The following is a 26091-nucleotide window of genomic DNA, read 5'->3' as shown; positions in this document are numbered from 1 at the left end:
TACCTACTAGCAGACAAACCGGAAATCGTAGTTCTTGTTCGACCAATGGACATCGTTTCCGCCGTTGACATCACCAGATTCCCCCTGCTGACGTTGTGACGACGCTGGGGTTACCGGATGAGCGAGGGGAGGACTGCATTGTTTTTTTTTTTTTTTTTTGGTTTTGTGGCGCGCCTGCAGTGTTTGGCATCGTTGATCGTGACGGCATTCTGAACTCGATACGCGTGTTCACTTGAAATGTTCAAAAAATATCTGAGGTGGTTAGGGGCCCTTTAACGACGCGCGCTACTCTGGCGCCATCATACTATCTCGCAGCCATCGTCCTCATAGTCCATCTTGCATGGCACTACGCCCTTCTCACGCTTTCGCGATACCCTCCCCCTCCGCTTTCCATACAGTGAACATACAGGCCGCTGTACCGAGACGCGACACCGAGAAGCGACAATGTGTTGTTGCGCAGCATTTAACAACAATGTTGCGCTGCCAGCAAAAGAAGCTTGCAGCTAAACGGCCAGTCGTTACATACGCAACCTTCATTCTTTCTTCAAAACGCGGCCTTTCAGACACCTTTTAGCTCAAAATTTTATTAAGCAAAACAGGTCAACACTATAAAACAAAATTGAGAACATAACACAGGTGCAAAGAGTTACCCTGGAGACCAATTTCCTACAAACGGATATGGCGGAGAAAACTGGGATCAGTCTGTTGCACTTAAACAAGTCCTCACAATCATACTGCACTAGAAACTGCCCTCCAGATGAGCAATATTGACGGGCACACTGTGTCAAGCACCTAAGCGAACAGTGGCGGCAGGCTCCGCTCTTCTTTTTTGAATTAACGATTAGACAGATTTTGTATAATTAGGTCTGGCTCTCGCACACGAACGACATACTGCATGCATGAAAGAACAACACTGCGTTACGAGCTTCGACCCGTGCTTTAGTACCTGCCAGGGTGACCAAATGAATTTTGTTTGTTTATTTATTTACTTGTTCGTTCATTTCCTGAGCCTTCGGCATCACAATGGGGGCTGTGGGAAAAGGACACAATATTCGTTTATTATACCTTTGTTTTACGTGTACGTCGCGACTTGTGGACTCAATAGAAGTGCATACCGAAGTGAAGAAGGCGAGCTGAGGGCAGGTGGCACGGGAGCTGGAAGGAAAAAGGAACACAACGAAAAAAAGAAAAGAAGTGCTACGTGGAGAACGTGCGGAGGAGCTCGAGCGGCGAAGCCATGGTGGCAGCAGATCGGGTGCAACGCTCGGGAAGAAGAGCTCGGGCCGTTGTTCCTGCTGCGGCCGAGTGACCAAGGCGTGCCTACCCGGGCCAGATGCGGAGGCCTGTTCCGGGACCAAGGACGAGGCCTGCTGAGCAGCTCCTGCCAGGGCGCAGTTGCTGAGGGCCGTTCTTGGTCGAGGCCTACCGAGGAGCTGCCCGCGTGGGTCGACCCTGGGTCGCGGTCCTCGTGAGTTGCAGCCGGACATCACAGCGGTGTCCTCAACGTAGTCATGCACCACACACGGTAGCGGAGCCGTGTGCCAGCGATGGTTCCAGCAGCAGCAACCGTGCCACCTCTGCCTCGGCTCGCCTCGGCAACCATACCGCGGCAACGACAAGCGAGTCGTCACGACCCAAACCGTGAGATGATTTTTTTGGAACTCTTGACGCGCCAAACGGTGGTGTAGGACTGAGCGTCGCGTACATCAGTGTGCGCGTGAAACTTCTCTGTGATATTTTGTTTTCTTTTCATTTCCTTTCCTTGCCTATCGTGTTTGAAAGAAAAACATTTTTTTTGTCTACTAGTGTTTCTTGTGCATCTTTTCTCGTGTTAAGACACACCAAGAAGTGACGAATGTCCATAATCATCACAGGCGCTGATGATATTGTTGAACATCATGCATTGGCAGCACACCTACGTTTAACGCAGTACAAAAAGAAAAAAACAGGCATTTCACTGAAACTTTTTGCCTAAAATTACAACTCAATTCTGTTAGAAATGCACGTTGTACAACGCATTTGGAAGAAACCGAAATGTCTTGCTAACTTGCGCACAGCAGAGATATGCTAATGATTTAGGCTGGCATCTTGCTTTTCAATTAGTTATACCCTCGGTCACACCGGTCAATTTCAACCCCGATCGGGAGCAATCGCTTCGGAAGCGTGGCTGCTTTGAAAACTTCTTTGGTTCTTGTTTAAAACCCGAGTCTCTCTGTATGGTCTTTTCTTTTCGGAGATATAATCACTTTCGCGAGATTTAACGTGACTACCACTGAATCCATCGACCCCTACAGGCATTCTTGGCGTTGTGCTAGGCACACTGCCTTAATTAAGTTGCGCAATGGCGCCCAAAGGCAACAACGCGTCCTGCACTATGTAGTCACCCGAAGCCTTGCGAAAATGATTGTACCCAAAAAGCAAACGGCCCAGAACAACACCTTTTTGTTGTAAGCTTGTTGCAGCCTCGTTTCACGCCATTAATTGTTGCTCCGACTGTATTCATACAACAGATCGGATGGTTTTTAATATGCCCTTGTGTATCGCGCTTTAAAGGTCACTGTGAATGCTACAAAAGCATTAAAGCTATTAGTGTGGAGCGAACATAGACGCAGAGTAAGAACAACACACACACACACTGCGCTAACTTTCAACGACTTATTTCCGGGAAATAACGGCACTTATACATTCAGCGCTTTATGTCACAGACTTACCTGTGACGTAAAGTGTGGAATCTACAAGTGCCGTGATTTCACGGAGGAAATTAATTTGTGTTGGAAATAGGCGCTGTGTGTCCATTGTTCTTCCTTTGTCTCCATATAGAAGTTGCACACAATATCAGCTACAACACAGGATCCAAGGGGCTCTGTGTTTGCACGGCGGCGGCGACACACAAATCATTGAAGAAATGAATGCCATTGCAGTTACCGTATAGTATTTGGTTCACAAATGTTTCGTACGTCAGTGCCGCCTCTAGGTTTCGAAGCTGCTCGGGCCAAGGGCACTCGTGTTTCAGCTCATGATAAGCGCGATAGCATACTTTATAGTGGCGCTACATTAAAGTCCCTCGCGATGACGTATGCCGTCGACAAGCCTAGATGACAGAACATGTTCTTAGGGGTGGGCAGCGCGACCCAGACGAAGGACAAAGGAAGTACACAATACGAGTGCAATGTACTTCCTCTGTCCTTCATCCGGGTCGTGCTGCATGTCCACTCCTAAGAACATGTTCAGTTACCGACTCGCCCAACTTGCTGTGTTAATCCTAGATGACAGCCCCGATTACGAAAGCGCCTCGGGGTATTCGATTCCATTTTCGCTGTCACCCGAGCCGTCGTCACCCCAGAGTTCCTTGCCGCCACCCGTGAGACGCCTCAGCTTCTTATACAGGCACCTGCTGCGCTTCCGGAGCAGCTCCACTTTAGAGCGCTGCCCTGGCGGCAGGGACTCGAGGGAGATGCGAAGCTTGGCTGAGGCTTTCCTCTTGCGCTGCCTCGACGCATGCACCCGCAGGGTGCTGCTGAGCCGCGCGCAGTGGCAGCACAGCGATGTGCCATACACCTCGCAGTCGGCGTGCCTCCATACGCCCAGGGCGTCGACGCGAGCCCGCACCGGGTCGACGTCCGGGTACTTGTCCCTCGGCGGTCCGCCGCAGCACATGGGAAGCCGGTCAATCGCCTCGATCATGTGCTCGACTTCCTCGACGGTCATCGGCTTCGCGGCGTCGCCCAGCACGCCGTTCACGCTTCGGTTCGACACAAACGCCTCTAACGGCTCGCCCCTGCTGCTGTCCGTGATGTTGACGAACTTGCTGATGACGGGAGTCATTCCGTCGCTCGCAACGGCGAGGGTGCAGTAGACGACGCGGTTCCCTCGAGGCGCCCTCACCTGCAACCAAAGAGTTGACAGTCACATTATAGCACATGCTAAAGAGGATGTAGGCGAAAGCCGGCACGCTCTCGAGACATTCGTTAAATTGCCTGACATGCTCATTCGAATGCGTTGTTACTTCCTATTACTTGTTTCCTCCCACCAAAGGTCGTGGGTCCGAGTGCCTTAATTAACTCTACCTCAAATAACTGTGGCATAATTAACTTCGTCCTAAGTAACCACAAAGGTCGTAGGTTCAACTCCCATCAATGATCGTGGGTTCGAATGCCTTAATGCACTCTACCTTAATTAAGGTAGAGATAATTAAGGTACTCAAACCCACGACCTTTCTTAGTGGCACCATGAATTTTGGTGCCATAATGCCAGACGTCGGATTTTTCGACCCATCAGCCATGTAAGGCCTTAATAACATTATCATTACTGGCACCGGTTTATGTAGTACAGCAGTGACGCTATCATTAGGACAGCTTGACTAACCGCAGATCCCCCACGTTGGCAACTTCATAGGTTATTACAAGAAAAAAAGCATTGACAAATTATGCAGGTTCTAACACAAATATACATTAACAGGTCACTCTGCATAAACACGGATGCAAATGAATGGCTTGAATCACTACATATATTATACAGCATATGAATTACAAGAGAAGAAATTAAACATCACGCCAAACAGACCGACGGTGCAATTTTCTATACAGAAAATTTTGAAGGAAGTTTTTCGAAAATCAGATGATCTATAGCACAGTATAAAATAGTCTTGCAGTTGTATGAATGTAAGAGTGTCTAGATGCTTATCGAGGCTCTAGGAAATTCAACAACCTGGGTAATTTGTTTGGCATAGCCTGTATGCCGTACGTATTTCTATACAGGTTGTCCCAACTATCACGAGCCAAGATTTCAAAATATGCAAATGCCATGTAACTGGACAGAACCAGGGTAATTGCCGTCTCTTGGAGGTCCGAAAAGTGTTTTTCAGAGCGTGAAAGAAGCCCGCGAATACATGCAAAGTGCCTCGAGTGGCCAGTAGTGCGGCAATTTGATAATGAAGCATGCCGTAGTGGGGGACTCCAGATCAATTTTGACCACCAGGGATTCTTTAACGTGCCCCCAATGCCCGAGACACCCAGGCAATCTTGCATTTCTTCCCCATTGAAATGCAGCGGCCAGGATTTGATCCCGCAACCCCATGCTTAGCAGTGCAACACTAAGCTGCTAAGCCACCGCGGAGAGTCCTAACGGAAATCTTAGCAAGCGTGATACGTCTGTAGATAGCTACCGCGGCGAAACTGCAAGAAATTCTCATTATTCTCAATAGTAGTACCAGGGTCCTTCAATACTTTTCTTCTGGTCATGAAACTCCCGCGTAACGCTATGGCAGAGCTTCATATAGCGCCCGCAGTTGCGGCGCCGCGGCGCTGGCGTCGCTAGAAGGGCGACGGGGAAGACGGCCGCTGCCGCCGGAAAGCGGAGAGTCGGCGCGGCGTGTTGTTGTGTGTGGTTGTTTTTTTGTTTCGGTCTGAATGTGTCTCTCCATGTAGTGACATCGACACTTCGCAATTCACAATAGCAGCGATGCCTAACACTTGCTGTGCGCCAGGCTGCCGCTCCGGATACAAGGGCGTCGACGAAAAAGTCTCATTCTGTTTACCAGCCAACCCGGAACTACGCGACAGGTGGAAGTGAGCAATGCCGCGACAAGAGACTGCCTGGTTCTCGTTTGAATCGAAGTACTTTCGCGTGTGCAGAAACATTTTGATGCCGGAGACATTATTCGTGCGGACGTGTGTACAGTGAATGGAAACGTTGTGTCACTGCCACGCGATCGACCCAAACTGGTAGAAGACGCCATTCCGAGGATTTTGCAAGGCGTACCTGTGTACTTGTCTAAGCCCAAAGAACGTTCGCATGCACCGACACGGCGCCCATCTGCAAAAAGGCGGCGAGCGGTATCTTCAAACTGCGCTGAAGCCGAAGTTGCGGCCGTAGCACCTGCAGACATTACCAATGCAGCCGAAGAAGAAATTCACGGTAAGTCTGGTACACGCCTTTGGAGTATGCTACTTGCTCACTACGCAGGCAAACTGGCATCACTGTCATTACGAAATTCGTTCTTGGACACTCTCTGCAGATGAAGTACGAACTGTGAATCGCCTTGGCGGTGCTGATGCAGAGTGCCTAACAGAGCACGCCGTTTGCTTTGCCCCAGGGCTGCAAAGGGTGAAGGCCCAACTTCGCAGTGTGAAGTAACAACTTCATTCATGGCAGCGGAAGCTCGCAAAAGCGGAGGCGCAGGCAAATGAATAACGTGGCATGCAGGAAACCATTCAGAAGCTATCGGGCCGCGAGAAGCTCATTTATAGATCAGTGCATCATGAAGGCAAACATGAAGTCCACGAATTCAGTGCGGTAAGCCCCAATTCCTCACGTTTTTTTTTTTATAAACCGCGACAGTGTCTGTGTTTTAGAGGTTTACTTGAAGTGCGTCATTTGCAATGAACGTGCTTACTTTTTGCTTAGTGATCCAAACGAAAAAGTAATAGCGCTGACTAAAATGAAGATAAGCCACGCCGCCTACTCTTAAAAATGCAAGATCTCTTTCAGCATAAAGAACCTACTGCTAACCAGGTAAACTTTTTAATAACACAAACCAAAACAACTTGCAGAGTAGCTGTGCACTGTATAGAAATGTGATAATGATTATCTAACCATTTGATGCTAATGGGCATACACGACTTGTTTTATGTGCAGTGAAGATATATTATGCTTTCTGGTGTTTAAAATGTCTCACTCATGTCATTCACTGAATGATAGAGCAAGATATTTGTGTTTCAGATTAATACCCTGGCTGTTCTTTTGGACGATATACTTCTGGAGCCGGCTGAGTGCATGCAAGATATCAATCATCCGGAGTCAACGAAGGACTGCATTTTGGCTACCTTGGTGGCTAGATTGCAAGAAAGTTTGCTAAAATAAGCTGCAAGGACTGCCTCCAAACACTGAGGAGCAGCTCCCGAAAGCCAAGTGCACTGACCGAAATAAAGATTAGGGGATTTTTGCAAGTGCCATCAGACCAGCTGCTTTCCCTTCTGCAAATTGTGGACGAGCACCTTGAAGTGTGCACCGTGGACAATATAGCCTGTGCCAATGTCTACATGAACATTGTTCAAGACATCCTGCTGGACGACTGTACTTCCTCGGCCAGTGTTGGCTGCGCAACACATTTTGTCAGTACTACGGCTGAAGTTGCGCACTTTTTTTTTATTAAGTGCCGTTTGCATTTTCTTACACGCGAAAGGAACAGACTATTTCGTGCTGGTGCTCGTTCATCCTGTCCAGCCACAGGAGAGAGGAAAGCAGTGACATATTATTTTTCCAGGTGTCTTGTCTCATTCCCTCTATCCACCAACTTTTCTGCCAGTCTATCAAGCGCAATCTTAATTGCAACCATATGTGCACCAGTGCTTGTGGCACTTTTGCATTCTTGACGCTTGCTAGTAATTACTCCCTAATAATCGTATATCATGCCCTCCACTCCGCCCTTTTACTGAGTAGACATTGTCCTGCAAGGGGTAGCGTGGTTAGCACAAGTCAAAATGCTATCCACAAGACCTGCGCAAACTTGTTTTCTGTTAGGCAGAAAAAATAATACAAAAGAATTAGGCTCTAGTTGGATTAAGAAAACTGGGTATAAAGACAAACAAGCGAAACATGCAAAAAATAATATAGTTATTCAGTTTGATCGGGAAATGTAGTCTTGAATGACTTAATGACGATGGAAGCTCCGAGCTGGTTTCAATCTGCGCTGGTATTTTTATAAAAGGACTCGGGTGGTGTTTTCGGGTGACTAAGTGAAACGCCAACCTTGAACTGATGGTCACTGCGACATTAAATGTGAATGGATGAAAAAAAAAAAAATACACTCGCGCAGGTTTCAACTGATCATGTTTAAATTTGTATGCTGTAAATGCAAGAACTTTCGCTTAGAAACCACACATATTGCCTATATCTAGCATGCGCAGTTCACAACTACTTCTGCAATTAGCGCCAAGATGACTTTATTGAGACGTGCTTGTTCTGCGCGCGAAATTCCCATTGGCAGCTTCGCCATGCCCCAGAATAAACAGGCAATTAACAGGAGAATAAGCACTGCGGACCGCCAGCGCGCAGTAGGGCACACCATAACGTCTTCGCAAGCAACGTTAATCTGTGGGTCAGCTAGGCTTAGTCATGGCGCTCTATATAATTTAAGCACGATTTTAATCACCTACACCGGAATCAAGAAACGTAGGTATATGTACGAGCACAAGCGAAATTGCAACACTTGACGTGCAGCCTTGGGTGAACCATTAATAACAATTAATTACTTGAGGTAATAAACAACTCGCATGCTATCTTATTTGGTCAATAGTAAGCGCTGCTGTGTTCAGTTAGCGGACACAGTGAAATAAAAATGTGGGCTAGGTGTTTTTCATGGCAAACATCCACGCGAACGCGTGACTGCCCTTCCAAGCGCGGCAGATCGGTGCCCTTCTACTCACGGCAGCGCCTCTGGTGGCACCTTTTGTCCCTATATGAAATTTCGGCGGGAGTTTCATGACCAGAAGAAAGCATTGAAGGACCCTGGTAGTACCAATGTAAAAGTATATAAACACAACATAGAAAGAAGCAGGCAAGCAATTTTCTCTTGAAAGGGCATTACACTGAATGAAGGGTATGCACCAACGAGCTGGTATTCAGGCCACGCCATGTTAGTGGTGATTTTGTTTTGTAGGGCCACACAGCTAACGGGCATCGTTGATCTGCGAGGTCGCATGTCAGGTTTTGTCAAACACATGCCATGTATGTACTAGTCTTCAGTTATGATAAGGTGACCGTTATAGCCCCCTTATGAGCTTGTAATACCATTCGGTCTTTTCAGGTCAGACAGCTCTCCACAGATATTGTGACGTCTCGGTTGGAACGATGTTTATTAGGCCCGGGAGCTCGTCAGCGAACCAGCGCAGCACACAGGCGATGATGATGAACACATATACAGGCGAAGAGGAGGATAGGTAAAAGTGCGAGGATGATGATGATAACATACAGATGAGGAAGATGTGCGTAATAAACGCCCACACTAATTTCCCCCCGACGTGAAAGCGGCCATCCTGGCCAGCCGTCAAGGTGTCGAGGCATGCCGCGTGAAGGGCTTCATGCGGGAGACGTGGACAACCTCGGTATTGCGGCAACGGCGGTCTGTGGGGGCGTCAAGAGGAGTAACGCGATAGTTGACAGGCGAAGTCTGTCCGAGGACTATGTACGTAATTATGTATGTAATTTTTCGCATAGACCAGGGGTGCGAACAGGAGTCAGGAGCAGGACCTCGTCACCAGGTCGAAAAGATACAACGCGATGGCATTCGTCGTAAATATTTTTCCGGTCTTGTTGGCTGGCCTCTGTGTTCAGGCGAGCAAGCTGGCGACAGTGGTCGAGTCGGGAAATGTACTCTTCGCACGATGATAGAGATGTATTAGCCTTGGAGTTGAAGAATGAAACGTCCAGAAAGAAAGTAGGGAAGCGTCCATAAACGAGGTAAAATGGCGAGTAGCCAGTTGTGCGCTGCACGGCCGTGTTATAGGCGAAAGTGACGAATGGTAAAAGAACATCCCAGTTTTTGTGGTCTGGTTGAATATAAGCGGCGATCATGTCGGCATAGTGCAAGGACGTCCTCGATGTAGGAGGTGTACGACTCGCCCAGGTGTTGTTTGCGAGCATCGAGGCTTTTCTTGGCGAGAGTGGACCGAACAGCCGGTGTGCCAAACACTTCACGAAGCTGGAGCTTGAAGAGAGTCCAGTCGGTCAATTCGGGCTCGTGGTTAAAGAACCACGTCTTTGCCACGCCAGACAGATAGAAGGAGACATGGCATAGTTTATTAACATCATCCCAGTGATTGGCGGAACTGACTCGCTCATAATCGTCCAGCCAGTCTTCGACATCCTCTCCGCGAAGACCAGCGAAGAGATGGGGGTCACGCTGGGCGCTGTTGATGATAAAGGAAGGAGGCACTTGCGATGTCGGAATGGTGGCAATAGGGGTGCCAGGCTGCACGTCCTGCGGCATGCTAGCTGACGGTGGGCGCAAGCGGCGACCTGAACGAAGCTCCAGGAGGCAGACCGGACGGCCAGAGGTCGTAGGACCGAAGAGCACACTCCACCACACTATATATACTTGGGGAGAAAAAATACTCTCTTACACATGCTGCAACATACAGCACAATAAACTATTGAGTCCAGAATTATTTAAAAGGATCACCGATGTCTGAAGAATTCATGAGATCCTATTGTCGGCACCATTTAATAGTATGCGTCAGCCGTTTGGATAATTCTGCAATGCTGCACAGGCCTGGTAAGAGTAAAGCGAATGCATTGGAGCATATAATATAAAGCATGAATTAATGAACAGAGGTAAAGAATCGGCCACTAAGCACAGACGTAACACAAGTGGCAATTGAGGGTCCCCAATATCTAGGAACACAATAATAAAATAGCTAAAATGAGGTACCCACGATGCACATAGTTATATGCTGAAACACACAAACATAAAATGTTACGAAATAAAGTGACCCACATTTCATACAACCAAAACTATGGAGTCCAGCAAGAGGAGAGGTGTGCGGTTATGGGGAAGCTTTAATGTGAATCCAACAGTCTCTGTTATTCAATTTGTACTCAGTCCGAAAAATCTACGGAGTTTCGGAGGCGATGTTACCACCGATTCCGGCGCATGCAACAGGCCGCACCATGTGCATTTTGATCGAGGGGCCGCGGTCACTCATAAGAGTGATGGATATATGAAATGATATAGCATTGCGTTCCATACCTTGTGGTAGTTCCACGTGAGCGGGAGCTTCACCACCTCAGGGTGGTACACGAGGTGTTCCACAAGGGTCCGCGGCACAATGCGGGGTGCCTGCGGTGGGTAGAAATGTTTGCCTACGCACACTATCGTAGGCACCTGAAGCGGACACTGCTGGTCGGGGCACTCTTCTCTTTTCACTTCAACACCACAGCCAACGCCCACATCATTAGATTCAACTTCACCGAGCTGTTTCACCACGTGGTCTTGGTCCTCGTTGCAAACAACTTCCTCTGGACTCTGCACACCCAAGCAGTACTCTTCGTTCTCCACTTTGACGCGAAAGTCCGGGTGAACACTAGGAGCGGCAACCTTATCATCGATACGGAGCTCCATGTTCATAGTCATGCTCGCGTTGGAGCTGTCCTCTTCCTCACTTTTAACGGTGATGCGCTGGTCGAGCTCACCGTTTTGGCCGTCAACGTCAGTATTTGGGCAAGGCATCGTTTCGAGTGAGGCATCCATCTCGGCCGAGTAGTTCGAGGCATCCAGACTTGGGCTTGAACCACGCGGAGGCACCCCGGCATCTGGCGGCTGCTGCGCGACCGTCTCTGGTGAGCTCTCTGGTACGCCCGAAGCACCGACCTCCTGTCCTTCGAAAATTGTCGGCACGGCGCCTTTCCGGAGCCTTGCGACTTTCCTCTCATTGAGCAGCACGTTCCCGGCATGTTCGCTGTAATACCTGTCGTATATCAGGTGCTTCTCGAAGTGCAGCGCGCAAACTCCGACCCTTCGATTGAGCGCCCTGTCCGTTCTCCCTATGTTCCGCTCCCACTGGCGAAACAAATCAGGGTCGGCGGGCGGCCTGAAGACTGGAAACTTCTTTTTTGTCTTGGCGCAGCCGGTATTGCATCCAGGCACAAAGCAGTGCATAGTTGTGGTTTTCGATTGTTCAACCTTGATTTATCCTGGGCCTAAAGCTCGCATGCTCGTCACTACCGTCGTGCGCCTCTTCTAGCCGCTAGGGGCGCCATTCCAGTACCAATCCCGGACTCCTCCAATTCCCGATCTCTTGAGCTACCGTTCAGCCATGTTCGGCAAGTGCAAGATATTACCACGTTGTCCTTGCAGCTTGCAGCAGGTACGGTAGTAAACTGTAGACAGCTGCAGCTTTATGCTTCTGAAGCTAAAGCTAGATAATATGATACAAGGTGCTTTTCCAGCACTGTCCTTATGCAGACGGTGAGTTAGATTGCCAGGGACACTCTTGCTTCAGCCGGGCACGCATTGAGGTGTTTGCAAGGGTTAGTAGCCCAGCCTGCGAAAAAATATTAAAAGAACGTTGACACAATAAATAAGCGACAAATTCACCATATTTTGACCAGTAAGGTACTACTGGGGCACAGTCAATATCTTCATAAATGATATCTCCGTCGTTAAAAGTACTACTGAAATATTCTTATATGTTTATTTATATTGTTCATTATCTATATTGTATCTTTTCTTCATTGTGCACCAAATTAGAAGGCTTATTGTGTGCTGTTTCGGGGCACACAAATAAACAATTCTATTCAAAGCAAGCAAAATCAAGTACGTGGGACTTCTATGGTTGGACGGACGAGATGAGTATATGTATACTATGAGCATTACCTCTAAGACAAGCCAGTAGCACATCCCCACCAAGCTTGCGCTCTTTCAAACTTTCTGGCACATTTAAATGTTAGTGTATATTTATACTCTAAGCAACATTATTCAAAGTAAAATGTTATTCATTCCATGCTATCCCTTCCCTTGCGCCAACAATCTTCAATATGTCGTTACTAGTCTCCACAGCTAGTTTCATTCATGTTTCCCTTAGTCTCTTGAAAACCTAGCACCTCGGTCAAGTGCAAGCTTCTGCATATATTCACTGGGTGAGTATTCTGATATTCTAAGAGTATTATCAACGGTTGCTGCACCATTACCATGCGCTATGCATGAGTGATCAGAAAAAGTTCTATAACTACACATTCTCAGACACCCCCATCTAGCTAGAGCAGTAATTATCATAAAACTCTTCCCTCCCAGGTTTTTTTTTTTTTGCTTTCTTGTATTGTTCCATAACTGGCTTCTGCTCCCTTCCTCCTATCCAATGTAGTGCTTCTGCGTCTCTGACATTACACTTACCACTCTTTTCACTGCCTTCTCCACCCTATTTACTTAGTATTTACTGGTTAATCTCTAGGCTGTTTTTCTCCAGTGTGAGTCCACTGCGAGTTCTTTGATGTGAGCATTATGATGTTGAGTGAATTCCCCTTTGAAGCAGGGCGGTTGCATGTGCCGCCACAGTCCAGCGTATTATCCAAGTTCATATACAACTTTATTGCCGCTAATATATCTTAATTACAACTCGATCCTTGATGTCTATAATAGGCGCACAATGAAACTATCCCGAGGCCATCGACAATTTTTATTTAACATCACTCTCGTTCTTCTCTATTTCTGTGCTAACAATATTCCAAATGTACCATGCTTATGTTCACTGCGCCAATGCTTATCACCACCTCCATACTGTAGAGCTTCGTGGACATGCTCCATTTATATCAACATTTAGATGTATGTTCTGAAATTAAAATATATGTGCACTCCTCTCCACTCATTTTCTTCCATGCTACACACTGCTCATCTTCTTGGGCAAAACTCCTTTTAAAACTTGGCGTTCTTAGAGAGGTGTCCCTAGCTGCCCTTGCCTAAACAAAAAAGTGCCCGGTCCTTCGAGTTATCGTAGAACACTTCCTTCCTTATATTTTTGTTCTGTATTTTCTAGTCTTCCACTGCCATATTTCCCATCTTCTCTAACCACTTATTGCGCTACGCCTGTTTAGAAGTTTAAGGTGTCTGAGTGTTCTTTTTTAAGTTTTTTTTATGTCATCCAGTTTTCTACTTTTTGTCCACCACTGGTAACCCACAACCTTTCTACACAAACATTTAAACCCTCTTGCTGCCCATTCGCTGTCCTGAAATATCCCAATCTCTTCTGCTTCGTGCTTCCTTAACCTCGAAAGATGCCCCCCGTCTTCAGATACCGCTTCAGTTGTAGTTTTTTCCAGATTCCTCATGTTCCATGGATTCCCAGGGCAGCTGCGCAATCTGTTGTCAGAAATAGGCAGCACCGCTATGCGACATTTACCACTGTAGGATACATCTGCCGATCAGTCTCACCAAACACTGTTTTCAAGGTTTTGAAGCAAATGTGTGCCATCAATAGGTAATCCCTCTGGCTTATCATGTAGTAACAGTGGGAAATAAAGCAGTGAATATATTCCGGGCTCTCGTTAGCCTGGCTCCTGCAAACACGAGAAATAGAATTTCCACTCTGCTCCTTTGAGGAGCTTTTTTGTGCTTTTCTTCTTTTTTGTATTTATTTCTTCCTAGCACTACTAGGTACACCGCAGCAACAGCCTCACAGCGCGGATACACTGTGCCGATACAACGGCCTATAGCATATAGTAAAACATTTTGAATAGCGCGGGAAGAAAACAGCGAAAGACACGTCTGCCACGTCTTTGTGCTATTGAATATCATTTACCGTGGTATACCAACAGGCCCAAATTGCTGCGGTTGTGAACTACAGCATATAGCAATGGCCTATGCACCGCGCCTTTCCCAGGCACAGCTAGTTATGAGGAGGGGACACAGCTCAACGACACGCTTCGCACAATCACCGCTGGGTTTCGCGATATCAGCACAGAGTCCGATCCGTCTGAAGGGCACCGTTCGTTTTCGCGTGCTAATTCTATATTCTTGCTAATCGTCCTTAGGGTAGCGTGCACACTGGCCCCTAACTATTCCAAACAGCTAACGAAGAAAGAAAGGTAGGGGAGAGAGCACGCTACAAAGGGCGAGAAGAAACCGGGTGCGGTTTGTGGTCAGGACAGGTCGGGATACAAGTCCAGCGCACCAAATGTATCACAAGATAAGCAAGTAAGCGGCCTCCTTTATCTTGCTCCTCGGCTGCAACAGCGGCAGATAAACGGCCATGACTAGCGCTCACCGAGAGTGTTTTTTTTTGTTTTCTTTTTTGCAGAAACGCAAAGCGTGTAAACGAATAACGCAGAGATGAGCATTCAGCGCGCACTTTAATGGGAGCTGCATCCTAGATGTAGCAGTTATGAGCGGGTACCACCCTGAACTAATTATTAAGTGCATGCAAGTTTTACACAGGCGGAACCTACAGATACCATCTGCCTATATAGGTGGTCATAACCTATATAGGCTGTGGGTATGTGGAGGTGTCTGTACACTGTACCATAATAGTACATGTATAGTTCTACCCAAGGAACTGCACCTGCGCACCAAACGGCTAAATTAACTTTCTGAAATATTTTTTCGCTTGTGTACTGTACTCATAACAAATGTTAGAACCGGTTAAGTTGCATGCTAACACTAGTTAGCAGTCATACGTGGTTTCAAAATCATACCTAAAGAATATAGAAGGAACGAAACACATGCGCAATCTCTCGCATTGTCAAGAACATGCAGGCGTAAAGCAAGCTGGACCAACAATGAATGGATGGACGGATGCTATGAGCGTCCCCTTTGAAACAGGGCAGTGGGTTGCACCACCAAGCTCTTGTTATTTTGCCTAAGGTCCTACATTTATTTTTGAGAAACACAAAAATACAAAGAATTCCAAGCATCAACCTTTTTGAACCAATACTGGGAACTCTGTTTCTGTATGTCTCCATTGTTTGTGGTCTCCCTACTTTTCTGCCACCTCCAACCACCTCTTACTAAACTCTATAGTGGACACGTTTACTTTGCCCCTGCTATCCCTGAACCCAAGGACTTCAAGGAGGTCAGAGGAGCCTAGACTTGGAGCTGGGTAGCTTTCTTCACATTCTAATAAAACATGTTCCGCCATTTCTCTAGCTTTACCACAGTAAGCACATGCATCGCCGTGGTGACCTCGCATTACAACTACGCGTTCTAAGGCATGCTGATCTCACTTTGAAAAGTAAGGAGCTTCCCTTTGAGTTATCATAAATTGTTTGTTTCCTGATTTCGTTTTTTCCTTTGAGGTAGTTAGTCATAGCAGGTTTCTTTTCCATTGCCGCCACCCATCACCTTGTCTCAGCCTCCCTGACTTTGCGTTTGACATTCTTTGTTGCTGCGTTGCAGGCTATACCAGTCGCATATTTGCTGGTAAGCTTCCTAGTTCTTTTCCTTCACTGCGAGTCAATGTTTTGCCTGTACAAATACCTGAACACCTCTTGCACCCCATCTACTTTCTTCCATTTTCCTCAGTCGTTCTTCAAAATAAATTTTACTCTCAGCCTCCCTTACTTCAAAATTTCATTAGCTTCATTAGTTACCAAGGGCATCCAACGCGAGGCGTCCCACTGAGCTTTGGCTGCCATCAAGTCCTGAATGTACCACCGACTTCAAGCAAACAACCGCATTTCCAAATTTAAGCCCTGGAACCATTACACTTTTCTACATACACCAGAGCACCTCGTACCTTTTGTATCCCCATAGCCCTCTGTGTTTCATTATGGCCGCATTTCTCTTCCCTTTTGCTATTATTTTTTCCTGTGTCTCTAGATATCTACCGCCTTCATTTATCCATATACCTAAGTATTTGTATTCTCTTACCCGAGGTATTTCCTGGCCCTGTATCAACACTGTCTGTTCACCGTTTTCATTGAATACCATAAAACCTGATTTTTTAGGCTAATTTTCAATCCTAACTTCTCACATTCTTCCCCAGAGATATCAGCCAGATGTTGCATATCACTTTGCTTGTTAGCAAGCAACACAATGTTGTCCGCATAAAATAAACCTGGAAGCTGCTGCTCAACTATTGTGCCGGCTTGTTTGTATGAGAGGTCAAATCCGATATTGATTCCTTCTAGCACTCTTTCCATCCTTACCACGTACATCATAAACAGCAGCGAGGATAAAGTGCAACCCTGTCTCAGTCCCTTGTTGATATCAGCTTTATCCTCGCTCGTCATCCCGTCCCATTCAATGCAAACAGTATTTTTTCGGTAAATCTCCCTCAATAGTTGTATACAGTCGTTGCCTATACGTCCTCCTTCCAGAATATTCCACAAAATGCTGTGATCTTTGTTGTCATACGCTCCGGTGATGTCTAGAAACGTCACATATAGCGGTCTCCTTTCTTCTCTGGATATTTCAATACACTGAGTAAGGACAACTAAGTTATCATCCAGCTGCCTATCGATTCTGAAACCATTCTGAAGTTCGCCCTATTACATAGTTACGACACACATGGCGTGTGTGCCGAATACGACAGCACTCAGTTGGAAGGTTGGAACATGAACGTTTATTGCTTCCATCTGGGAGCGTATATATACGAAAATGAAAGGGGGAAGGGAGGGCAAGGGAAACGATAGCAGAAGAAACCGCACGCGTGCCGCCAGCGCTTGCGAGGCAGTTTGATTGTGACTGACGTCACTTTACAACATCTCTCCTCTCTTAATACTGGAGTCGCTGTACTGGTTTTCTTTGACGTGTAGAGCGCCGCGGGGGCTGTCGGGTTCATCCGTGGCAGCGTTGCTCGCTGCGAGTTCCGGTTGGATTTCATGCTCTGGTTCTGGTATGCCCCCTTGTTCAGCTGACGGTCTCAGCGATTGTGGGTAGTCACTAGGAGTACCTGTTCTTGATGCTCGATTTGCTACTTCTTGATCTGTACCAAGCGATGGCGTCAAATTTTCCAGCTTCCGCACCTGGTCAACATGTCATCGTACTGATCCGGCCGGCGTTCGTATGGCAACCATCCAATTACCTATTTTGGACTGTACAATTCCTGGCGTCCATTTCTCACCCGTTCCGAAGTTGCGGGCATACACGGCAGCTTCAGGTAATGACAGTTGCCAATCGTCTGCTTCGTTGGCTGGCCCTGCGTGTACAGGAGGAAAACATGTATCTAACCGGGATCGAATTTGATATCCGAAGAGCAGTTGAGTACCGAGGATCCTGCATCGCTGAACTTGGCAATCAAATCTCGTCCGTAGAGGCTCGGACCTGAACAGTTCAGGACTATCAAAGAACTCTTGACCTCCTTGTCGCTGTGGATCACCGGCATGCTCAATTTCCCCAATACTGGCAGCTCTCCAAGATAACAGGACAGTTTGATGTATGCGGGTGTTAATGGCGGCCACTGTTCATGGTTTTTCTCAAACAGCTCTCTAGGCACAACACAGACGGGTGAACCGGTGTCCACAATCATGGGTACATCAATGCCACACCATGTGAAAGTACGACAAATAGGAGGTGACAGCTGACCTTTCGATGGCACAGTTAATGCCCAAATGTGCGCTTCGTCATCGTCTACATTTTCCCTTTTGACATCCGCTGTTACTGTGAAAGCTTCTCCTTGCCTGCATTGTGAACGTGCCTTTAAGCGTCCTTTCCGCACGTCGCTTTGGCACACCTTGGCCAGATGGCCGTACCCACCACAGCGGTAACACCTCGCTTTCGCACAGCTGCAAGCATGGCTGTTGTGTTTCTTGCTTCCGCCATGCCCACATTCTAACTCCGATTCATGAGCATACGCTTGGCATGCATGGACCTTGAGCACGGGAACCAAGGTCGGCAGACATCTGCTTTGTATCCTTTTCAGCTGCTTCTGCCTATATGGCAATTGCTTCGGCCTCCCTCAACATTTACTCTACTCCGTTTTTGCTAGTAGCCGCTTCTGCAAAGCGTTTGACCTGACTCCACAAACGATCCTGTCACGAAGCATTCGATCTAGCATGTCACCGAAATTACAGCCATCCGCAATTCGGCGAATTTCAACGATTAACTGTTGAATGGGCTCACCTTACAACTGGAAGCGATTGAAGAACCGGAAGCTCTCCGTTATCTCATGAAACTTGGGGTCGAAGTAGTCATCCAAAACTTTGACTGCTTCCTCGTACGCAACTTAGGCTTCCTCGGTGAAACTTGTCCAGAGAGCACTTGCACGGTACGCGTACTTAATGCAGCTACCAGCAACGCCCTCTTCTTTCCCGAGTCACTGACGCCAGTTGCCTCGAAATAAGCTTCTGCCTTCGTGATGTAGGCCTTCCAGTCACACTGGTCGTCATACTCTGGCAGTTGGTGATGAGCCATGGTCGGTATACTCGCGGTCGTTGTTTCCCTTGTTTCCAACTTGACTGCCCTGGCTTACTTCATCCTTCACTTCGAGGTTCTATCTGGCCTCGTCGCCATTTTTACATAGTTATGACACACGCGGCGTGTGCGCCGAATACGACAGCACTCAGTTGGAAGGTTGGAACATGAACGTTTATTGCTTCACTCTGGGAGCGTATATATACGAAAATGAAAGGGGGAAGGGAAGGCAAGAGAAACGATAGCAGAAGAAATCGCACGCGCCGCCAGTGCTTGCAAGGTAGTTTGACTGTGACTGACATCACTTTACAACACGCCCAATATGCCATTATTCTCTGCCCATGCTTGCAGCCTCAATTTAATCACCTGCACTGCTAACCTGTATACTACCGATGTAATGGTCAGTGGTCTATAAGAGTGAATTTTATTTTTCCCCCTTACCTTTATAAATTAGATTCATTCTACTTTGTCTCCAACTGTCTGGTATTCGCCTATGTTGTAAGCATTTTTCTACTGCTTTCAACAGAGCTTCCTTACTTTTTGGTCCTAGCCTAACGTCAGTCTAACGGGAACCTCGTCTAAACCTGTGGCTGTGCGTTTAGGAATTTTCTCTTCAGCTTTCTTCCAGTTCAAATTAGTCAGCACCAACTCCTTTTCCCGTAGGTTCTCGTTCATTCTTTTTTTTTCTCAGAAACCACCTCGTCATTGCTCTGAAATGATTTGGCTGTTATTTTTCGAATGTTTTTAATGCCGCGTCCCCTTCCAGTTTATTTCCATCTATGCCAAGGATATGTTGCTGTACTGTTCCCAACTTCCTGCCTAATACGTTAATGTGGTTCCAAAATATTCTAGGTGCGGCCTTCTTTTTCTCACGTATTTCTGACAACTAACGTTCACTTTCACCTTTAATCTTTGCTTGAACTAATATTTGAACCATGGTTTTTTTTTCCCACGGTATATTTCCTATTTTCTGTCTATTCATCCCGCAGCAACTGTGCGTTTTTTGTCTGCCTGTGTTCTCGTGATGCTTTCTTTCGTTCGTCGATCGCCTCCCGTATCTCCCTGTTCCACCAGCTTTTCGGCTTCCTTTTTCCTTTCCAACAAGTATTTTGCTTCTCTTTCCTCATTTCTTTCGTCATTACACTTACAAGCTCACTATGTTCCCACTCCTTGCTTGGTCATTAATCAAGTTCTTTCTCAACTCTTGTGGCTACATTTGCTATTTGTTCATCGTTGAAATTTGGATTGGTCATTCTTCGTTCCTTGATCTCTTTCTCAACTACATATCCCATTTTCAAAATGATGCATTTATGGTCACTCCCTATGCTGCTATCCTTTTCCTTGTCAATGACCATTTCTTTCAAAATCCTTCTGTCATCAGATAGTAATCGATGGCCAATTGTCTATTTCCGCTTTCCATGTGATTTGGTCATCACATTTTGGCCCTGTATTCACAATAACGAGGGCATGTTGCTCACAGAGATCTAGCATTAACCTCCCATTGTCGGTATAACCGTCTAGATCCTGTATGTGGGCATTCATGTCACCCAGCAGGATCTCCTTCCCAAAACAATATCCGCAGTGAGGCATTTTACTAACTCGGGATTCTTTTCTTTGCAATTTTTCCCTGTCCATAAATACGTCACTCCCAGACGAGTTTTCTTTCCAATGACTGCCTGATAGCCAAAGAAGCTCTTGACACTTTGAATTTACTCTTTCCCACTTGGCCCCCTGATGTATGAGCATTCCGACTCCCCCTTCTTTTCTTTCCAATTTGGTTCGGTTGCACCCTTCCCAAACATAATTCTCAATCATTGGTGGTTCTCCTAAGTCTCTAAGGTGCATTTATGTGAATGCGTACACACGTGTTTGTTCTCTATTTAACTGCTCCTACCAATCTCTAACCACTTTTCTTTTGTTCTGCCACCCTGCATGTTTATATAACCTATTGCACATCGAGCTCTTTCTCGTTTTTCTGTTGCTACCTGTGCTGTATGTTACCCTGGTCTCCTTAGCGCCCGCAGGCCCCCCAAAAAAGCAATTGCACGACCAGCGAGTCACCAGCCCACTTCACGTCCAAGCCTGTGATCGAAGTGGATTCCATCTCTTTATAATCCCCCATACCATCTGACTTCCCTGTTGACTTCCACAACTCGAAACCTTTCTCTCGGCTCACTTGCCAAATCGCCTCATTAGTGGCCGCAACTGCTCTTTGTACGTTAATGTCACATACAGGTACCTCTGGCACAGTGCATACCACAATGTGCACCCATGGAGACACTTCGCGTAAGTTGTCTAGACCCTTCGCCAAACGCTGGGCTATTCCCGCCCCTTGCCTGTTCAGCACTTCATTTAGGCCGTCCGCTATTACAAGGTTGCGTACCTGAGCATTCTCCACGAGCTTTTCTCTAGCTCGCTCCATGACATTGGCCAATGACCATCCTGAAAACGTGCCTACTACTACTCTTTTGTCGCCTTTCACCCGCTCCACAACTGCCGCTGAGCACCTAGACAGATTTGAGTCACCAGTGATTATGACATTTTTACTCTCCCCTCCTGACGAGGTCTCACTCTGCTTTCCTTTGTCCTTGTCCACGTGATTCTGATTGGACACAGGGCATTGATCCCTGCATTCCTGCTTTCCCTTTGCAGCAGCGTCAAGATAGGTGACCCTCTTTCCAGCATGTTCCACGCATTCTATGCGCTTTGTTGGCACTTCCGGTCCTGTCTCACCGGGAGCTGGTGTTTCGTCGTCACTACCATTTTCGTTCGTAATGGCGGCCCTGTTAAATTTTTCCTCGGCTGCTTGGAGTCTTTTTTCCACTGCTTTCCATGCATCACATTCCATATTGAGTTCACTTCTCAGCTCTGCGATTCGATTCACAAGCTCAATCTGGACATCCTCCATTTTCTTTAGCCTAGGATCGACATCACAGGGTGTGTCGATTGGCTCAGTTTCCATGCTCTTCTCATCGGTCCCCTCGTCTACCTTGAGGGACCCCCCGCTCGCTGCACGCTTTCTCGCCCTTTTTGCTATATATTGCACTTGACTTTCTCAAACGCTATCACTGAACCTTCCGAAGCACGTACCTACAAAAGGCTGATACGCACAGAACCTAAAACCTTAAAGTGCCAGAATTTATTTATCTGTAATTAGTCACAAAGTATCTGCACAAAATGTCGAGGAAACTTAATTCATGACACACGTTTGCAAGTGTTCGGACACGTGGTCATGCTCCGACTGTCCTACAAGAGCAATATAGCAATACACGCAATAGCAACACACGCATGCTGAACACTAATGGCTAATATCCTTGACCATGCGCACATGTTGAAACACGTGTCAGGAAAAGACGTTCTGACTGTGCTAAAAAATGAAATACACACGAAGGAAAAAAAATGAACAATATCTGATAGCCCTGCCGCTTCCAACCTACTATTTAGTAGGTTGCGAGGTAGGTTGATGATGATGATTTTTTTCCATCCCCTTTGAAATGGGGCGGCGACAAATAGTCACCTAGCCATTTAATCAGGTATGCTATACATGTGCTTTATCCCATTTTTGTATACCTCTCATTTTTTTTTTTCAAAAATTTACCTTGTACTGCTACCTATGATTTTAAGAGATCAAGTCATATCCATCTTTTCCCTGCTTATTTTCTACCAGTACTCTAATCATCTCTTGCTTATCTCTACGGCTGATCTGTTGATGTTTCCTTCCACTTTAAACCCAAGCGCTTCTGGGAGTTGCGCGTTACCTACGGTTCTCGCTGGGTGGATCCCGTCGCATTCCATTAGGATGTGCCGAGTGGTCTCTGGATCTTTACTGCAGCAGACACATGCCTCATCTAGTTCCGAATATTTGGTCCGGTATGTTTTGGTCCTTAGGCAACCAGCTCGAGCCTCAAATAGCAAGGCACTTTGTGTTATCGTACAGATTTTCCCTTCTAATTTCTTTCTTCTCATTCTTGTAAATCTCCATTTTCCTTTTTGTTTCCATTCTTTGCATCCAATTCACGGTCTCTATTTCTCTCTCTTTCTGATGACTCCCCCCCCCCCCCCCCTGGTTGTCTATTTACAGTTTCGATTATCCTGTACTTGGTTGCCAACTTCCTTGACCTCTTCCTCCATTCTGTGTCCATGCTTTTCATGTAGATATACTTGTGCACTTTAGCCGCCCATTTATTTTCATGCATGTTCCCGAGCCTTTCTTCAAAACTAATTTTGCTCTGTGCTTCTCTGACTTCAAAAGAGGCCCAACCCATGTCACCCTGCACTGCCTCAATTGTGGTATTACCGTGGGCTCCCAAAGCCAACCGGCCTACTGATCTTTGGTTAACTTCCAAACCCGACAAGATATCCGATTTTAAGCATAGAATGGCATTTACAAATGTTAGCGCTGGCACCATTACTCCTTTCCAGATTTCACGCACCACCTCATACTTATTGTGGCCCCACAGTGCTCTGTGTTTCATTATTGCTGCATCCCGCTTCCCCTTTATTTTCAGATTATCTTGGTGGTTGCTTGAGTAATTCTTTCCTTCGTTTATGTGTACGCCGAGGTACTTATATTGCTTCACTATGGGTATTACTTGCTGTTGAATTGACACCACAAGGTTATTCGTCCCTTCATTAAAGATCACAATTCCTGATTTCTCTGTGCTAAACTTGAGGCCTAGATTTGTCGCTGCATTCCCACAGATATTCGCAAGTATCTGTAATTCTTTTTTGTTGTCCGCTAGTAGCACAATGTCGTCTGCGTACATCAGTCCAGGGACCTTCTGTTGCACCATTTGTCTATTACGCATGTAGGATAAATCAAAACCTAATTCACTGTTTTCCAGTCGCCTTTCTATACCCTTTCTAATTCGCTTTCTAATTTGCTGTTTTCCAGTCATCTTTCTATACCCACGTAAAGCGTGAACAACAATGGTGACAGAGGGCATCCTTGCTTCAATCCTTGGTGAATTCCCACCATTTCATTACCTTTTTGACCTTCCCATACCACTTGTACTTGGTTGTCTCTATATATCTGCCTCAACAGCTCCACGAAATCTTCATCTATGCCTTCGTGCTGAAGAATATCCCATAACAATTCCCTGTCTAAGTTGTCATAAGCTCCTTCATTATCTAGAAATGCTATCGATAAAGGTCTTTTCTGAGCTACTGAAATCTCTATGCACTGAGTTAGTACAAGCATATTATCCTCTAAGCGTCTGCCTGGCCTGAACCCATTCTGTAGTTCCTCCAATACATCACGTTTTTCTCCACCCACTTCGACAGTTCTAATTTTATGGCTTGCATTGCCATTCTATATATCACCAACGTTACTGTAACTGGCCTGTACGAGCTCGTCTTATCCTTATCTCCTTTGCCTTTGTAGATGAGATTCATCTTGCTTTCACACCATGCAACGGGAATTTTCTTTATTCTAATCACTTCCTCTATGGCATTAGTCAGCAGTGCCTTGCTTTTTGGACCGAGATTTTTCATTAGCTGAGCCGAGGTTTTTGATTAGCTGAGTGCGCTTACGAAGATCCTGTCCGTTCTGCTCTCCGCGGCGACTGCACTAAGCACCATTGGATTCCCTCAGCTGTACGGAAACAAGTGTTGCGTCGCCAGTTGTGAACTCCAGCACAGCAGATCATCCTTGCACAGCAATGCCTCAGCCTTCGCCTGGTCACTCCGACGGATAAAGTAGGCTACTGCATTCATTCCGACTGGCCACTAACGTGGCATTAAGAAACAACTGAAAGATACGCAAGCGACAGCTCCGAGCGACGTGCTGCTACAGCACGAACGGCTGCGCGCAGAAAAACCGTACGACACACGTGACACCAACATGACGAGACGCATCATTCATTTCAATGCTGATACGAGACGCCTTATCGTCGCGTGCCAAACACGCTATGTGATTTGCAGCAGCACGAGCAGAGATTGCGAAACATGAAGTACCGCTCACCTGAAAGCAGTGCAGAAAAACCACGAGCGCCCGCTGAAATAGCTGTGGCGCAGCTCAGCCGTATAACCTGGAATAACGAACATTAGTTCAATACTATTTCATTCCGCAACGCACGCAGAAGAGTGCTAAACATAGAATAAAGAGTGCTAATGCTGATAAACACACAAGCGAAGCACAAAGCAATTTCAAAGCTAGTTGGGAACCAGGAAGATCAGTTCACGCCGCAGCCTTTTTTCTAAAGATTTCCACGGCTTCCATCGTGGCGCTAGCATAGCTAGTGATTAAACAATAAGGTCTATCGTGCAAGCGAATGTGGAACCATTCACTTTGCACGCTTAACTTTTCGCACCCATCCCAAACGACTTCCCCTTATCTTCTTTATTTTCTTATCTTCTTATCTTCACAAAATGAAAAAAAAAAGAAACTCATTTAAGAGTGAAAGCATCGTTTCTCCCGTGAAGGCTAACCAACCGGACGTCCGTCTGGTTAACCTGCCTGCCTTTCATTATTTCCTCCATAGAGTAAGTATTAGAGTGTACTAGACAATGGTCGAGTGGGCCGAACGGCGCTCTGCCGCTGAGGCGCCGCGTGTGGAAAAATAGTGCGAGGGCGCTGCGAGCGAACTAGATTGGGGCGGAGACGCGCTCCGCGGCATATTCAACGTACTTTCGCTGCGGGTGCCGAGGCCGATTGTGCATAGTACGCTCTTAAAATAGCGCTTTATTTCAACTGTAAATTTATGTTTACACCATTTTGCCAAACATATATACTTGAGGCATAGATTATACAACGCGACGTCTTCAATTTTGCTGTCGTTGTCAAGCGCGTCGTCTGCTAGCGAGCGCGCGTTCGCTACGCGGACGCTGGCGGACGCCCAGTTTTTCTCGCAGATCCTCTGTGCAGTACATTTTTTTATTGGCTTAGTTGCTTCGGTGCGCCCATGACTCTTTACGCCGGTGCCAAATGTAGTTTTAGCCAGGTGAACTGCTGTTTTTACCACTGTCCTCTAAAGGTAACTGGTATCTCCGCACCATGAAGGCTACGTAAGAAAATTTTATTATTGGTATCGTGTCATTTTACACGCGCTCCTTCTTGGTGGATATTGATCAGGGACAATGATCGAAGAAAACAATATCAGAGCGAAATAAACCAGGTTTATTAACTGCGTGGCGCCAAGAATGACCAATGTATTTCTAGGTAATTAAATCAAAGGGTACATAGACATGTATATTTACGATATATATATATGTAAGGGAAAAAATTACAAATATTATAAATGCAATAATTT

At 46.5% G+C, this 26091-nt stretch overlaps 1 protein-coding gene across 2 annotated transcripts; it reads right to left on the bottom strand.

The window, feature by feature from the left end:
- Positions 1 to 1231: 1231 nt before the first annotated feature.
- LOC119466344 (uncharacterized) lies at positions 1232 to 24988 on the bottom strand. Of its 2 annotated transcripts, none has more exons than XM_037726851.2 (3): positions 24804 to 24988; positions 10748 to 12041; positions 1232 to 3885 (listed from the first exon to the last, which is right to left on the bottom strand). In XM_037726851.2, the coding sequence occupies exons 2-3, from the start codon at positions 11654 to 11656 to the stop codon at positions 3280 to 3282; spliced, it is 1515 nt and encodes a 504-aa protein (XP_037582779.1). In that variant the 5' UTR covers positions 11657 to 12041; positions 24804 to 24988; the 3' UTR covers positions 1232 to 3279. The 2 variants fall into 2 exon arrangements, with proteins under 2 accessions (XP_037582779.1, XP_049513243.1); XM_049657286.1 differs by lacking the exon at positions 24804 to 24988 and adding an exon at positions 22600 to 22622.
- Between the last annotated feature and the right edge of the window lie 1103 nt (positions 24989 to 26091).

The sequence above is a fragment of the Dermacentor silvarum genome, chromosome 10 (assembly GCF_013339745.2).
Source record: "Dermacentor silvarum isolate Dsil-2018 chromosome 10, BIME_Dsil_1.4, whole genome shotgun sequence".
Classification (NCBI taxonomy): domain Eukaryota; kingdom Metazoa; phylum Arthropoda; class Arachnida; order Ixodida; family Ixodidae; genus Dermacentor; species Dermacentor silvarum.
Note: the sequence above shows the minus strand (reverse complement) of the source record. Positions and strands in the feature narration are given on the sequence as shown.

Coding starts and splice junctions, on each gene's coding strand:
- LOC119466344 (XM_037726851.2), bottom strand. CDS start 11,656: ATGCACTGCTTTGTGCCTGGATGCAATACCGGCTGCGCCAAGACAAAA. Junction 3,886..10,747: donor TCACGTGGAACTACCACAAG/GTATGGAACGCA, acceptor CTTTGGTTGCAG/GTGAGGGCGCCTCGAGGGAA.